The sequence below is a fragment of the Megalops cyprinoides genome, chromosome 7 (genome assembly GCF_013368585.1).
Source record: "Megalops cyprinoides isolate fMegCyp1 chromosome 7, fMegCyp1.pri, whole genome shotgun sequence".
Taxonomy (NCBI): domain Eukaryota; kingdom Metazoa; phylum Chordata; class Actinopteri; order Elopiformes; family Megalopidae; genus Megalops; species Megalops cyprinoides.
The window spans coordinates 8,650,482-8,668,140 of record NC_050589.1 but is presented as its reverse complement, the minus strand read 5'-3'; the positions used below and the strand labels follow the sequence as shown (position 1 = coordinate 8,668,140).

The following is a 17,659-nucleotide window of genomic DNA, read 5'->3' as shown; positions in this document are numbered from 1 at the left end:
TGAGCTGTAAAAAAAGGTTTTTAAAAACTATCACTTCATATTGCCATGTCAAGGGCTTCTAAACTTAAAATTTGTTTTGTTACAGTATAAAATCTACTATGAATAAATATGACATTATTGTGTCATAACAAACTTCATGTGCTTCCAGCAGCAGCAATTCAGCATTACTTGGGAACTGTGGAGGGAAGAAGGTACAGTAATACAACACCCAGGAGGTACATTAGCATATTTAAAGCTCTGGTTTTAGGCAGGGACCACAACAGTGTAGACACAGATCAAAAGAAGCATCTTAGAAAAGGCAAGAGGAGATCTTTTCAGGATCCTTCAATGTTCACGGAAATTCTGCACCAGAGAAGTAACAAAAAATTGGCAGTGTATTTCTTTTTTCCTTGTCATAGATCACAAGCCAGTATCTATAAAATAGATCAAAGAAGACATTTTAAGGAACTGCTATGATTTCATCAAAATGTCAAATGTCAGAGATTCCATGAAATGTAGAGTTATATATAAAAAAATAATCACATAAAAGTACAGGTACATGGCATTTTAGTGCTCGGGTGAACAATGTACCAGGTGATTTCTTCCTACGTCTATAATTCACTATCTGTTTTACCGATTCTACAACATATCTTCAGCTCAGGCCAGCATTGGGGAAAACTGATTATGCATTTGTGTTTTTAATTTATTACACTTTTTATATATGAAGCACAGTGGAAACCAATAACATGATTGACAGACAGCTATAGTACAACAAATCTTCTTACTTGTGTTTGTGTTACTTGTCTAGATCTGTAATTCTGTAATGTTCAATGGATCATGAGACCTACATGTAAATCATAAAACTCTATAGAACACAGTACAGGCAAAATCAACAATAAAGCAATCTGTTTTATTTAAAAAACAAACAGTGTTCTCCCATGTTTCTTCAAATATGACCTACACGTAAATTATGAAACCATATGGAACACAGCACAGTCAAAATAAACAATAAAGCAATTTGTTTTATTTAAAAAACAAACAGTGTTCTCCCATGTTTCTCCAAGCATGTAAATGACACAGAACAAATATTGCATTGATTGCTTCCTGTAACTTATCTTAGAAGTTGAATAAATACAGGAAGTAGAAAGGCAAATTATTTGCTATTGCCATCTTTTCACCAGGACCTAAGGGCACTTTTTCAAAACTGGGGGAAATAAATGACAATCCTGTTCTTGTTTGTGAAAGTAGCACTTTGCACCATTCACAACTAATATTAGAATCGTAACAAGGGGAGTTCACAGAAATGCAGACAACTGTATTCATTTTCACAATCTCCCAAAATTTCAAAACACGCTATCAATTTTACATACATACAGCAAAAACATACATTCAGTTCCATAGCTATACTCTCTCTCTTTCTCTCCAAATGCACCTCTATATTATGTCATAATATAAAAAAGGAAGCAACATAAAAGCAACACACTGAAACCCCAGCAGAGAATGAACAAGACACCCGATCAGCTGGGTTCACAAACCACACTGGTGCATTTGTTTCTGATAACTGAAAAAGTCACTGTGTGTGTGTGTGTGTGTGTGCCGAAGCCTTCAGAGGAGGCCAGCGATGTGTCACTGCGCGGTCACCGCGGTCCGAACTGAAGCACAGATTCGGCTCCCCCCTACTCCAGAGCTATCCAGCCTCTGCAGAGGATTTTTTTCAGAGGAACAAAAACACCAGGACCAAGACACTGCAGCAGAAGATGCAGAGGGGAAGGACCTTGAAAATATGTCCTTGAGTGTGTCTTCCAGAATGTTGTGAGAGGGTACGTGAGAGTGTGTGTGTGTGTGTGTGTGCGTGCATGTGTGTGTGTGTGTGTGTGCGTGCATGTGTGTGTGTGTGTGTGTGTGTGTGTTTGTCATGTATTGTGTATTGTTATATTGCTTTTGCATCTAATTCAGGATTTGTGTTGTTGCTTGTGTCATGATCATGTCTGACGTGTGTTGGTGTTTGTGTAGTGATCATGTCTGACATGTCATCATCTTTATGACATTGTCAACGTGTTCCGCCTCTTGGAGTCTCGCCGTGGAAACGGGACAAAGCTCTTCACCTCTTTAAAGGATAACCCTACAGGGCAATAAGTGAAAATTATGTAGAACAGTACAATATCCATGCACAAGTGTATTTCCAACAACATACCACAGCTTCTCAAGCCAGCATATAATAATGCTAACACCACCAGCAGCAATCTCTAATTGTACATGCAGCAACCATATTACCGTACAGCACACTGCTGTAAAGATCAGCTCCTCGGAAGTTACAGAGAAAACCAGCCGGATGATAGGCAGAGGAACACATAATAGATGAATCCACAAATGAACGACGGGGGGAAAACGGGAGGTGCACTTACTCCTCCACTCCTCCAGGGACAGCGTGGCATTGTCATGGCTATCGTCGTAGGGCAGCGCTTCAGGGGTATCTTCTGGGTCCCGCAGGCCATCGAAGTAGGGGTGCGCCAGGGCGGCCTCTGCTGTAAGGCGTGCCTCAACGTCCAGCACCAGCATTTTCTCCAGGAGGTCAACCGCTATAGTGGGTGGGTAAGCAGAAGCAGGCGACAGAGGCCAGTGATGGGAGGGATGGGAAAAGACAGGTATTTACCAGCTACAGGACTGGTAAACTCATATTAAGCTACAGTAATGTCAATCCATTACTTAAGGTACCGACAGTACAGACCTTCTAAGATTACTTGAAACAAACTGAAACAGATTTGTTCATGCACTTGATTTAGACTTGCAACTTGAGTTTACAAAAGAAATATAATGGAACTGCTCAAGTAAATATAAAAGGGTTCATCATTATTAATGCATGATTATTTGCATTTCAATTCATATTTCTGTACTTAAATGGATTTTATGTGGCGTGTTGTTTCATTATATTTCTAAACTTAAGACTTTCATAATCCTCTTTCCCGTGTAGTCTGCACTGAGTGAATGAATCAGTTTGTTGTGTATAGGAAAATCCCACAACAGTAAATCATTTAAAATATACAGAATTAATACTGCCCCATATGAGACCATCTGTCATGCAGTTAAATATAGTAATGTAGCGGCAATGTAGTGAAATCTGGAAAAAAAAAAAACATTTCTATCATATGGACATTTAGGGCTTTAATGGGTTAAATGAGACACATTCTGGCAGCAAACATATCTCATTAATAAACCCTGTCCCTTCACTATTGCCTCCATAAAGACAACCTCTATTTCTAATTAACAGCAAAGAGCCAATGAGCGCACTAGTAACCTTCTGTTGCCATGGAGACTGGTCACATAAGGACACTGCTTCCAACTGCAGCTGCAAATGTTCAGCATACACAACTACTGTCTAGACGCTCTATACAAGTAAAGCGATCATAAACCATTCTTCAGCAAGCAGACAACAAGAGTGTGCACAGCATCTCTGCAAAACCATGCATGGTACACGGTACAATGTGGTATAAAGACTACCTGCAATGGAAGCCATGTTCAAATCTGTGTTGCACATAGGGTGCAAGCTTATCTCTATGGTGTGAAGAAACTTAACATACAAGTATACACCCTTGAGCAGAGATATGGGCTATCACCAGGCTAGTATCCCTAATTATGCCTACAGCTACACGCTACATGCTATATGTAAGCAAGACATCTGTAAGGAGCCGATCCCAAGCCTTCCAAAGCAGGCAGAGCTCAAGATCAGGAAAAGGGGAACATGTTGTCCCCTGCAGTATGACTATACAGACCACATGCCACCACATACAATTATGATGAATTACTGTTCAGTGTAAACGCACAACATTAAGCACTCTGCAGACACACAGAAACTGACCAGCAATGCCTAACTAAATAGTTAGAGCTTTATAGAGTCCCTATTTCACGAAGAATGCTGATGGGATCGTGGAATTTCTCACCCCACAGTCTACTTGGAGAGTTAAGGGGGACAAATGGGATGACATCACATGACTGGGGAAGAGGCGGAGGCATGACATCACATGCAAATTTTAACCAGACACACTTTTGGACTGAGAATTCTCATGTTATTTACAACTGCTCAAACTACGTCCAGTTAAGACATCATAAAAATAAAGCCATCAAAGTTACAAATGACAAATTGACGCTTTAATGTCATAACCTCGCTTTAGGATGATACATAAGATTTTAATCTTAAGTTCATTTGAGGCACAGACTACTTGAGAAGTCAGTGCATATTAAAAATATTGTACAAAATTATAGAAACGTGATGGTGAATCTTTGAGAAGGTTCTGCACTGGAATCTTTGGATGGATACTTATTTGGAACCTCACATTTTAAAAAGGAAAGAACAGCAAGCCTGCTTTTAGCCTTTGCTATCTTTCCAGGTGTATTTTATTTTACTTCAGGAAACATTAGTACAACACTGTAGTAGTAAACAGATTTTAGCAGATCTAGGTAATGGTTCTGAGCACAGTATTGATTGTGTATAATGTCATTGTAATGGTTCTAAGCTCTTTAAACTGTGCATCCTATTTTGTTTACTTGGTTCCCTGCAAGACAGCTGTGCTGATAATTATTTATTATTTACCTCTAACAATGTTGCTGTTGAGCCATAAATACATTTACAATTGTGAGATAGCTGTATTGATGAGACCACTATAATTGTCCCTGCCACAGCTATGGCAATATGCCTTACTATTATTAGAACATGTCAGCATCACTCAGAAATATTACATAACATAATTGTCACTTAGCAGATGCTCTTAAATGTTATCCATTTAAACAGCTGTATATTTATTTAAGTAATTCTGGGTACCTTGCCCAAGGTTACAGCTGCAGTGCCCCAGCAGGGAATCAAACCAGCAACCTTTCAGTTACAAGCCCTTACCACTACACTACACCGCCACCTTAAAATAGCCATTTAATCTTAATTATATGTTTATTTTACATACATGCTTCTGACTTTTTAATATAATTTATTCAATTTAAAATTCATTCATTTATTTATTAAATATTCCATTAGGCAGTAAGAGGTGCGTTTTCCTCTTGTTTGGCCCTTGGATAAGTGACCTAGATCCCTTGAGGTGACTTAGATCAGACTTTGGAGAAGTCATCCCAATCGCCCCCAGATTCTTTTCTGTCAGAAGCTTTTATAAAGCTAGTATTTAGCTGGTAGGTGGTGCACTAACATCTTCTCAAAGTAAACTTATAGTAGTTGCAGCAAAAAAAAAACAGAAAAAAACTGACATAAAATAATGTCATCTACACACAGGGCAAGAAGGCATTTTGAAATTCATTTTACAAATCATTTGGTTTTGGTATGATGTATATTTTGCAAGCACTCTGACTGAAGACAGAAGAATGCGTGTCACAACCTTGCAAGCAAAACAGAGGAATCATGGAGACGTGAGTGCAGTGGATAAAGGGGAACCGTTTACAACACTGTCAGCCACCATTACATCATCAGATGCAACACAGGAGCTGTCAAAGAGCAGTTTATCTGTTTGGAGGCCAATATCCAACATCATCATAATCCAGCTATTGTTAAAAATCATAATAATAACAATAGCATACTAGTAGCAGTAGTTGTATTATTGTTACAGTTGCTGTGTTTCATCTTTTGTAGGATCCTTTCAGTGATTGATTCAACAATACAAAGTCATAAGAAATATCCAGCACCAATATTTTTTATATTAATTAGTACTCATAAAAATATTTGTGTAGGCATTTATAAGATTATCATAAATTGTTTTTTTAATGATTTGCAGAACAACTGGCAAGTAAGCAAAATCTCTACATCATAAGATTCTTTCCAAGTATATCTTTCCATACATTTTCAGATGTGTCTTTTCCACATACAAAAAAAAAGAAAAGAAATTTCGCCAGGCTATATAAAGCCTACATGTGCAGAAACAGACTCCCACACACTCCAACTCACCCTGAGCGCTGGCCCTGGGAAACAGGGTGGCGAAGTTCTTCCGGGGGTAGTGGGGGAGAGAGCGCACATAGCTCCGCGCCTGATCTCACACCACAGGACGGAGAGAGAGGGAGGGATGGAGGGAGAGAGGGACAGAGAGAAGAAGAGCCATCAGTGAAGTCCTCTGCCTCAGCCAAGGCAGACGGGCGAGCACCAGGACACAGGAAGCTAGCACGCCGAAGGTGAGAAGTTCTATTGAGGCGGCCAACTGCCGTTACACCGGCAGGTCAATTAGCATGCTGGTGTCTTCCACCGACGGAAAACAACAGATGCACAATGTGCAGATCGCCTCCTCTTTATCGCAGATAAAAGTTTTTTTTTTTTAACATTCGCAGTGTTGCCTGTTGTGAAAAAAAAAGTGTCTAAAGAAATCCTTGAAGCTGAGTGTGGGTGGTGAGGAGGAAAGCTACGGTTCAGGCCCTTGATGACGTGGGAATTACACAGCTGCGGAGTTAGTCAACTTTCACAGTACAATGCAGGCAGGAGATTCACAGGCTTGCTGCTGTGATGAGACCCCCATCCTTACAATGTGCCCCGCAGATGGTCAGTTCTGTATAATTACATCCAGGATCATGTTAACAAAGAGGGGACATGCTAGTGATTCTCAAATTTAACATAAATCTATATATTCTGCAGGGTTACATGGGGAGGTGGTAACATTAAATTACCACATGAGAAGAGCAGGCATCAAACCCCAGCCACAATGAGCCTTTATAAATATAGGCCTCGGGTAGCACATTCAGGCCAAGCCACTTTTGAACCCCAAAAAGCTACTTTAAGTCACTGATCTACTTCTATATGCTGACAAATACACAGCAATCTTATGTCTTCCTACCAGCAGCTAATCAGTGGCTTCACTACTGGCACTACAGTGCTGCTTATTGTCAAAACTGTGCGTCCACTCACCAGAACCGTGTAAATGCAAGAGAATGACGTCATCTCAACTCACAAGTGCCTGACGAAGATACAAGTGTTTTGACAATCACAGCATCGCTCTTTTTTTTTTTGTTTTTGCAAAACATAGTTTTGTGTGTTGCATTTTGCATTTCAGACCTTGTTAATGGATTACAAACACGAGCTGTGCCACATCACTGACACCTTCCTGTGGTGAGTAAGAAATGTTTTTGCTTTTTTTTTTCCCCTCCAGGGAGATGCATGTGTGCCACTGTAGGTGAGCCAGTGCATCAGAGGATTTGCACTGACACACGCATCACCCTGGTGTTTCCCTGTGCAATTACAGGAAGGTGTGGTATTGTGAACACTTAATGCTTTGTCAGCAGTTCCAAAGTCTGCGTGGAAAAAGGGAAAAATAAAAATATACAACAGCAATGTCTGTTGAATGCAGTCAATCCATGCCCATTACATAGGCTAATCGAACCACCTTTTGCCCAGGCGCATTAGTGGTTTTGGCTACTCCCCAAATATAGGACAAGCTGCAGGTTTCAAACTCAGGGAAAAACATGTATTATTTTCAGCTTAGTGCAGTGCATTACATTACATGATTGTCATATAGCAGACACTCTTATCCAGAGTTCTCTGGGTTGAGTACCTTGTCCCAGGGTACAACAGCAGGTCCCCAGCACGGACTCAAACCAGCAACCTTTTGGTTATGAGCCCTGCTCCTTACCACTATACCACACTATTGCAAGGTACCAGAGGATGATGACAAGTACTGGCCTGACCAAAGAACTGGCAGAAGGCTTATGTGCCAGTGTCTACCCACCAACAGTAAGAAGGTTACTCCTGAAATCAAGACTTAAAGGATGTGTCGCACTAAGAATACTGCTAGTTAAGCATGGGAGGCAAAACTAGAATATTCCAGATTTTCAAATGTTTCCTTATGCATCAGGGCATGAAAACGCAAAATGTCTTTAGTGCGGTAGAGTATATTTCTAGGATATCAGTGGCCACAGTGAAGAATATGGAGCATCAGCTGTAGACAGACTCTTGGTTTGAACAAGGCTGTTTCAGCTGTTTCAGGTTTAGAAGCTGACTTGTTAAAACCAACCATGCCCCCATCTGTCACGGTTTCTAAAAATGTAAATGTTGTTGGGAAAATGAAAAGGTGTTGCCTCCTCAGAGAACTACATAGAAGGGCTTTTATAATCCAGCAAAAGGTTCTGGAATCCTTGGATGACCCGTTTTTCCCCATTAAGTCTACACTAATGGCAAATCAATTTAGTTCATAAGGGAATAATCATGCATGCAAAGCAGACTGATTCGGCATGATCACAACGGATCTATTTGGGGGAATCTTCCTCAAGACAGCTGCGTCTCAGTCTTGAATGTGTTTATGGGAGTATTCGCTTAACTAGCTGTTCAAAGTAACCCTTAGAGAAAACTGGTCTAATCAAAATATGCACAACAGCAAGAATGAGAGCAGTTTCTGGTAAGCATGTTTTACCACTGAGAATAGAACAGAAATGACCTAAAAGGTGAGGGTACTGCAAACAACACAAGGCACACACAGAGGATGTTTGTGTTTTCTTGCTACCCTCGGTATCCTTTGAGTGGGAATGCTAAAGTTGATAAAAAATATATTAAGGTATGTGGAATAAACTGTCACAATAAAATTTAACCATAGCAAAGTTCCACAGCTACAATACTAGGCGAAACACAAAACTAGACAACAATACAGTGTCTAATTTTGCACACAGAATCTTCTCCGTGCTCTGCTCTCCAAACTGATCAGTGGAAAATAACTGTGTTTAATGCAACCCGCGGCAGCGTTATCTCTTGGGTCATTCAAATTCAGACTGCGGTTAATGGGAATAAACGTTAAAAAAAAACCTTTCACGGAGTCAATCTTAGTAGAGCTACTGTAAGCGAGTGTAGTAAAAAAAATTCTAGCTACACACAAAACCTGAGGCAATAAAAATGCACCCTCAAGCAGGAGGGAGAAAAGCCGCGAGCATGCTGGCTCTGCACTCCTAATACATTCTCATTGATTTCATGTGTAACCACCCCGACGGATAGACTTTGGAGCTGACAGATGAACAGAAGCAGACTGTATGAGTGGTATAATCAATGCTGGCGCAAGCACTTTATTACACTGACTGTCATCACGGTGTCAATAAGCACACCTGCAAAAGCTGAATGACTGATACGTTTCTCGTAACCCGAGCGAAATTGGCAAGACTTTCCCGTCTGAGCACGAGACGAGAATATGAGCCGGTGTCTGAGCGTGCCCGTTGGCACAGCCGGGGCAGGTCGGGCTGCATCTGATAACGAGCTGACTCATATGCAATCGAGCTGGTGAACGTACCTCCTGGCTGTCCAGTTTGTGAATGAACTCCGGTCCCGGCACTCCAGTCACCTTCATTATCTGAGTCAGCTGATCCATGTCTGGGGTTGAAGGTCAAGGGTGAAAGATCACAGCTCTGACAGCAAAAAAAAAAAAAAAATCCTACACTTTTCCAGCTCAATCTCTCGAAACAGGCACAGTACGGTACAGATTACGCTGGCCTCTGTGTTGGTGCAAGTCACCGATGCTCAGACTTGCTATCAGCAGAGGTAAACAACGATGAATCAGTGTAGCGGAAATGTAGTGCGTCAAGGGCGTTTATCCAACTTATCAGCCCTGAAAGAGTGTTACGAATAAAGAGCAAAGGAAGTGAGGAGTGTAGCAGCACACTGATGACGAGGAGAGGAGGAGGATGAGGAGACAGGAGGATACAGTCTTTCCCTTTGAACAGCGTCTTCCCATTGATCATCTCACCCATAATGCAGCCAACAGACCATATATCCACTGGGAGGATGAGAAGGTCAGCAATCAATTATGATAATCACAGCATGGAGCAACAATCAATAATAAATTATAACGAAGACATCACAAACAGCAAAAAAAAAAAAAAAGAACTGAACTGACAATCCTTAAAGACCAGACTTTCCTTCAGCTGAGTTCATTATGCTGTTTTAAAATTTTCTTCAAAGAAAAATGAACTTGGGATGCAATGTTTTAAATCAGAATGTGTAAGATAGATTCGTTTTTGTAAAAGCTCACTTTACCAAGAACTATGATTTGTCTAACTTATCTCCACTTTGATTGTGAACCCATGCTAGTAACTCTACAAAGCAGTGTCTCACGCAAGTAGCCGTCAAGCTACAAAGCTATTGACCACTTCATGTTATAGCAGATTGAGTTTTGTTCCCCCTTAGAAAAGTACGATTAATTGCTAGGCGGCGGCATGATTCATAGGGACGCAACTCGACTTGTTGAAGAGTGGGTTGTCAGTAAATCACGTGGTGTTTGTCAAGGCAACATGCATATTTTGTTCCATAGCTCTGCAGTCATTGCTTTCCACACGGTTCCCCTCCCACACGATGAGCCACAGGACCTAAAGAGATGTGCTGACCTTACTCCATTCTCTGGAGTGAACTACACGCGCTAGAAAAACGAGTCTCCCTGCAACGAGCTTTCCAGGGTACTGGGCATCACTGTGTCAGAATTAAGCTCCTTCTACTTTTTTTCTAGATAATTGTTTTTTTTTGTCCCTATCATAAAATGTCTTGAAATAAGAGAGAACTTCTACCAAGAAGTGCATTTTTCTTTCAAGAGAATTCTTATTCTTGCAGTATAAGTTCTGCAGTAATCTCAGTTCTCAAGAGGACTTTGTTTATACAGTGCAATTAATTCATGAATGGTTGTCTTGCCGGTCTGGGTGTAGTGCATCCAGTTTAGAATGACCTCGGGGGCCCGGTACCAGCGGGTCACGACATAACCCGTCATCTCCGGTTCTGCGTGCCGAGCCAGCCCAAAGTCCAGGATCTGCAACCGGCATCAAAAAAGCAGGGTCGTTACCGCCTTGAAAGAAGCCATTGTTCTGATGGGAAGGAAAAAAAACAACACTGACGCATACCTTCAGCTCACAGTCCTGATTCACGGCCAAGTTACCAGGCTTCAGATCCTGTGAAAGACAGAGAGAGAGGAGGTCAGGAAGTGGATAATGGGAGGCATATATAAAAGGCATATTATCATCTTGACACCCAACAAATTGAAATTTGTTGCATTTATTTATGCAGGGCAGACAGTACTTTCATGTTCTTATTAATAAACATTTGTTTGTTATTATTTGCTTGTTTATTATTATTTTCCAGGAGTCTCTGCAGCGCCTTTTCCTGGATTCAAGGAATTATTTTCTATTTTTTTCCCCATTGGCTTGGGTTCTCTGTTTTTGATTCCCCCTGGAAAATACACTATGCTATATGTACGGCGCTTTGTGACAATCTTGATGGTAAAATTGCATTATAACAGAAAAAAGTTGATTTATGGTTTACAAAATCTAAAAAATCTAAGCCCAAGATAAACTACCAAGGTAAATAACAGGACCAACTGGCTTGAGCCAAGCAGCAGCCTTAGCAGTGTATCCTACTTTTTGTCATGTAGCTCATGGATTATCCCTCCCCTTATAAAAACACCTTCTCAGCATGAATATTTACATAAAGATCCCACCACTTTTCCACCTCGCCCTTATCACTTCCAGAGAAGTGGGTTAAAGGGTGTTATAGTCAAGCTGCAGGTTACTGAAATCTGGCAAAGATAGACTGTTCCTTCTCAGACCAACGGGAGTGGTGTGAAACTATAAGGCTCTTTTGCCTTATAAAGTTTGAATAGCGCCCGTGCAACCAGGCAGCGGGGGGGAATGATAACACCCCGATGATTTATTCCACACAGGCACGCACACAATGCTCGCGGTAACCGGGAAACAGCCGGGGTAAGAGTGATCCAGCAGGGCGGGTTCAGACAAGCATGGACCTCCTCGTCACAAGAACCCCTGCGCTGCCGTCCAACCATTACAGCATCACTCGAAAGGGAGGCCTTTCAGGGATTTTTTTGGTCCACCCAGCATGTAAACTAATCACAACAAAGAGACCAGAGTGGCGGGATGCCCCGCCCCCTTCCTGCCCCCTCTTTCATCTCGCCTGCTTGGGTGGGGCCCGTACATACTGTACGACGCCAGGAGCGTTCCAGCATTCCGATTCAGCTCCTGGCATTCCGTTCTACCCTACCTGCTGCAGGACCCAGGCCAAATGGTTAACATGACACCGGTGAGTTCTTAAAAACGCAGCCAGCGCCCAGTTTTCGTAAGTGAGATCTACTTAGCACCTCCCTCAGGTGTGCTGAGGCAGCAGGAAATCTCGGCCATCTTGTCACCTGGCCCTGTTCTCCCTGTCAAGCCCTCTTCTGGTTCCAGTAGAACTAATAATTGTGCCACATTCAAAAGAAAGAAGCAGAAGAAAAACGTACTTTCTTTCTTTAGTTCATTAAGTACGCATTATGTGGTGGTCACACTGACAAAGGCTTCACAGCAGTTTGTTTTTATGTTCTGCTTCTCCCTTGTTTGTTGGAATAAATCAATTAATGAACAAAAGACATTTTTTCTTCTTTTTCTGACCAGGACCCAATAATTAGTTTTACTGATTTTCATGGTTTTTAGCCCTCTGCTGGTACTCCCTTTAATCTACTCAGTGCCCCCCAGCACCATGCTGTCAAATAGTCTTTCCTCTCTTCTCTGTGCATCTCCCATCCTCCCTTTTCCACCACCTCCCTCCATCTACTCCCTCTCTGCTGTGCACCTCTCTCCCCCTCTCCTTCAACCAAACCACCTCCCTCAGAAATAAGAGCACACGCAAAATCAGCTTGCATGTCATCATGGGACTGAATGACCCATTGGTATTGGAGTGTCGAGGTGACCGAGTGCTTCACGCCACTGTACTGTGTACCAAACTGAAGCAGAAGGTGGTCTTACCCTGTGAATGATCCCAGCACTGTGGATATACTGTGAAGGACAGAGAGGGAGAGACACATGGTCACTGTAATACAAGAACTGGATAATTCATGACTTAATGCTTTTGATCTTGTTAAATCATGTTTAACAACAGTTCTAGTTTTCATGTCTGTGTAGCTTTATTTTCTAATAAGAAACAGCATCTGTTCCATAGGCCAATAGACCTGTTACAGCAAAACATACCCATACTCAAATCAAATTATAACATTAAAAATTTTACTCATTTTTTAATTACACCATCTGTATCAAGGCAAATCGATCACATCTACCATTTTTGGTGCCCACCATAAATAATTTATATGTTGTAGTATTTTATTTAACTATATCCAAGTAACAATTCATGATTACTGCTGGCATGAATACATTAAAAATTCTGCTCTTTAACATGCAGTTATTGTGGCACATAATAATAACTGATTCTGTGTAATGACACATAAGGTCATGAGAACCTATTCTGGCACCTGCATGGAAAAGGGACAAATTCACATACATACATACTGTACACATATATACTGTGTATATTAAATCAACCAAGCATTTCTGAACTTTAGAAAAAAACAGAGTGCTTCACATATTCCACAAGGTCTTGACGGTGACAGTCGCCTTTTGCCTTAACGAGCACGTGGGCGGTTCTGTGAGGAGGTTTGCGCCACTGACCTTCAGACCGCAGAGCATCTGGTAGACCAGAAACTGCACCCGGTCCTCAGAGAGCAGCCCTCGCACCTTCGATAGGTCTGTGTACATGTAGGGCATCACCAGGTAGCTGTGGGGGGGGGGGGGGGCATGTCACAGCCCAACAGCAGCAGACTTTACTGAGATCATCCATAAAGATTGTCCATAATCACAGTTTTAGAATATTATTACTACTACCAGCATCACTGTTGTTATGTTGGTGTTTCACGATAAAGGACAGCACTGTGAGGGAATAGAAGCGTGTGGCAGTATAAGTTTGGTGGCTGAAAATGCCAACAGTAGTATATGTTTGTGTGCCTTACCGCGGTAATGTTTTCCACAATGGCACAACATTACAAGAACAACACTAATGATTCAGTTTCTATACAGCTACACGCCTAACTATACGGAGTGCACTTTTTGCAGATTCCTCCGGATTTACCATGTGCCAAATAAATGTAACGGTATGTACATGGGCTTTATGAAAATCGTGCAGAGGAATGTGAACCGCGTGGACGTCAGCGCCAGCACACTCACAAGTCCTGGAAGTCTTCCAGCTTGGAGGCAGGGGTGAAAACATCCAACAGCCCGATCACCTGGAGAGAATGGGAGGGGGAGGGGGGAGAGGAAGAGACAGAGACAGAGATGGTACTTTACTCAGTTATTTATGAGACTGCAGATAATGCACAGGGTCATGACAGATAGACAACATTCCCATAATGCATTATGGAATCTTCCAATTTCACGCAGCCACTCAATTGACCACAAGCAGCCAGAATCTGATGGCGCCTGTCTGCCTGTCTGCATGCGTGTGTGTGTGTGTGTGTGTGTGTGTGTGTGTGTATGTGTGTGTGTCTCTAACACGAACCTGCCTCAGGCAACAGACTTCAGACAATACACCAGACAAAACGCTACACCTTCCCGGAGCACCTCAGGGCTCCAGACCACCAGGGCTGCTGAAAACCTGTACAGTTTTAAAGCTTCTTCCTTATTAAGCACAGGGTTAAGTCTGTGAGGAGCAGATGTGTGTGGCCCTGAGGGACTGGAGATACCCGGGCCCGGGGAGACAGACATAAGACAGACACTGACATTGTCGTGCTTCATGTGTTTGAGCAGCCGTAGCTCCCGGTACGCCCTCTTGGCAAAGATCTCTGACTGGAACGGCCGGTGCAGCTTCTTTATGGCCACCTTCTCCTTGGTCTTCTCATTGATCGCCGAGCTGAGAGAGAGAGACAGAGCCTGGGGCGTTAGACACGTAGGGGAAGCAGAGCAATGAACATCACAGGGTAAGGGAATATTTAGGTACAAACAGCTGACTGTTTTTTTGGGGGGTGGGAGGGGTGCAGTGGTTAAATGTCAGAACATGAGAACAGAAAGATCAAGGCCTGCCTAGGAAGGGTGATGTACGCAGACACGGAGGCCAACACAAAGGCCAACACAGGCCACTGAGGAGAAATTCAAAAGGAAAAAAAAAATCACTAAAATAAAATCACGACATTCAATAGCCGCACCATTAACTACAACACAAGAGAGCGTGTGTATGAGAGACAGAGTGAGAGAAAGTGCGAGTGTCAGCGTTTCTTTCTCTTCCCATTTAAAGCACAGATTAAAAACACAGCCCTCCTAACCTAAACAAGGCAAGGCCGTTCTGTTTATAAGCAGACGGCAGACACATTGCGCTGACACTCAGACATGCACAACCCGAGGGAGAGAGAGACCTCCCTTAGCATGAACGAACCCACAGCTGCACACCCTTGCAGCTCTGTTCTGGCATATTATTCAATATTACATGCTTTCAAATACGTGGCATCTTGTCTCTACATGTTCACTGGGGCATGCTTTTACCACGGTCTCTCCACATTGGCAGGCACTCTTCTTCAGGGCCGCTCACAGAGCGTACATATTTACATGTAATCAGTGGATTTTCACTAAAGCAGTTCAGGTTTATCAGCATGCTCGAGGGAGCAACAACGTTGCTCCACCCGAGATTCCAGCCTAAAACTTGTGGTTGCAATTTTATTCCAATACCGTGATCACCGTGCCACATGACCTTTGGGAGGTGTTTGTCTGTCCCTGAATATGTACGTGTCCCTGTCTGACATGTACACACTCATGAAGAGACATCCACAAAACCCAGGCAAACTGCACACTAACTTCACATCGAGAGAACTTGCACAGGAGTAAACCTTGCCAAAAGTAGTCACTGCTAGCTGCTGAATCACACACAGCGTGTCTGTAGGGAGGGGGGTTGGGAATTTTTCAGAGTTACCAACACAGGCTCACAGCGTCGGTCACTTTGATGTCTATCTGTATTTGTGCAATAATTTTTCCACTACAGTCACAGATCAGCACTTCTGCAATTAATTTATAGACACCCACAGCGGCTGCCCTGTGAACACAGTGGTACTGTGCCGTTACTGCACCAGACGGGAAGAGAGAGGGTGGTATACGTGACCAATAAGGTTATAGGTGGGTTGGACTGAGAACGTAAACAAGGGCAGTTCCATCCCTCCTGTCTGTCAGTGTAAGACGTGCTGAAGAAGACCAACGCAAAACCAAGCGAAATCCTCCCTGGGGCATATGGCATGAATTGCACTGTAGACATACTAATGCAACCTTACTTCAACACAGTCCCTCACAAGGTTTTCAGGCCATAGTTAACATAATGTCCTCCTACTTTCGCAGCTGACCTTTTCCATACATATTTTCATTTATCGGAAATGACTTCAAAGAAGCTTCACTGCGCCGACGACTGAAACTGTTAGGCGTGTTGACATTATATATAAGAAACTAATGTTTTGCGAATGTTGCTTTAATAGAATTGTTCCACATTGAATACTGTAGTCTTTTCCGCACTCCGAATTGCATGAGACTAGCCACTGTTGCTTTGCAGTGTGTACAACATACCCGGAGCTCTGCAGAGCACTCAGAGTGGTTTTTCACACTTTTCCATTACAATCGCCACTCCCGAAAAAAAACACAGGGGTTTACTTTATGTTTTCTACCGTAAACACATTTCTTGTGGCAGAAAGAAAATACTATCAGTGAATATCCGTGTTTTACTTATGCGGATCTAGGTGGTTGTATCCTGTGCTGAAATGCTGCACGTTAAATAGGCTGCGTAAGAGAACATTGGTCAACACACTGCTAGCAGCACGCATCCTCATCTTGTGAACTGACAGACATTTCACTTAGCAGAGGGGGAAAATTGCGAAAACTACAGGAAAATGGTTTCGTGTAACGATCGACGAGTTGCATTCGTTCCCTAACGTTACAGCGTTGTCTGCATAGTGGCCGTGCTACGTGACGTACACAACCAGCGAAAATACTACAATTTTGTTGGTAACTAGCTATCTTAGATTTGCTCGCCAGAACCAAATAATGACAGCTAGAAAGACAGAGAATAGCAAAGTATCTCACCATACGGAACCGTACGCCCCCGTCCCAATTTGCTTCAGGCACGTGTACTTCTCCGGTACTTCCCATACGGTGCTGTTGATCTCTTCGCGGCGGAACTGCGTCTCCCGCTGGGATTCCATCAGGTAGACCGGGGACAGTAATCGAGTTAAAAAATTAAGTTAAAAAATAAGACGCGTGACAGCCTTTAACACCTCCCACACGTTCTTTCAGCAACGCCTATCTCTCCAATACCAGGACTCGGTCCTTTCCTCACGATCCCTTAGTTAACAACACCTTTGTGGCACTAATTCCGAGCCCCGGCCTCTCATCCGCGTCCCCGCGCCCGCGGTCCGATCTCTGCCCCTAGGCTCGCTCTCCGTTTCTCCGAAACAACCGAACCAATGGCAGAGCAAACTTCGGCGGATTACGTCACCAGCACTCCCACCCGCGCACTCTGTCCGCGGCGCACCTGAACGCTTTTTGCACGGGCGAGCAGAGCACAAGCGTGCAACAACATGTCAGCCGCCGCGCTTCTGTACCCTGACTGTACACGCGTTGATTTCCGCTGAAATCCACCCCCAGACTTAACAGACGGGTTTCCTTTTCCATTTTATACAGAGAAGACGTGCCATGCACGCTGTTCCCAGACCGCGGGGGACACACAGAAAACACCATGCTGGGGTTTATACGAGCACTTTAATAATAACTCTGATATATTAATGGATAAACCACAAACCACATTAATCATACTTTTCTCACGTGCACAATGTGAGAGCTGTAGTGGCTTTAGACGCATGCTCGGGGTTTTTTCCTCCGAATGTCTTCGTGTGCTCGTGACAGAAAG

The 17,659-nt window shown here is 42.9% G+C and overlaps 1 protein-coding gene across 1 annotated transcript; it reads right to left on the bottom strand.

Moving 5' to 3' along the window:
* Positions 1–993: 993 nt before the first annotated feature.
* Positions 994–17,324, bottom strand: mapk13 (mitogen-activated protein kinase 13). Its single transcript, XM_036533686.1, has 12 exons — positions 16,837–17,324; positions 14,506–14,635; positions 13,954–14,012; positions 13,402–13,507; positions 12,706–12,735; positions 10,816–10,863; positions 10,610–10,724; positions 9,633–9,704; positions 9,222–9,301; positions 5,918–5,996; positions 2,385–2,558; positions 994–2,101 (listed from the first exon to the last, which is right to left on the bottom strand). The coding sequence occupies exons 1-12, from the start codon at positions 16,953–16,955 to the stop codon at positions 2,019–2,021; spliced, it is 1,095 nt and encodes a 364-aa protein (XP_036389579.1). The 5' UTR covers positions 16,956–17,324; the 3' UTR covers positions 994–2,018.
* Between the last annotated feature and the right edge of the window lie 335 nt (positions 17,325–17,659).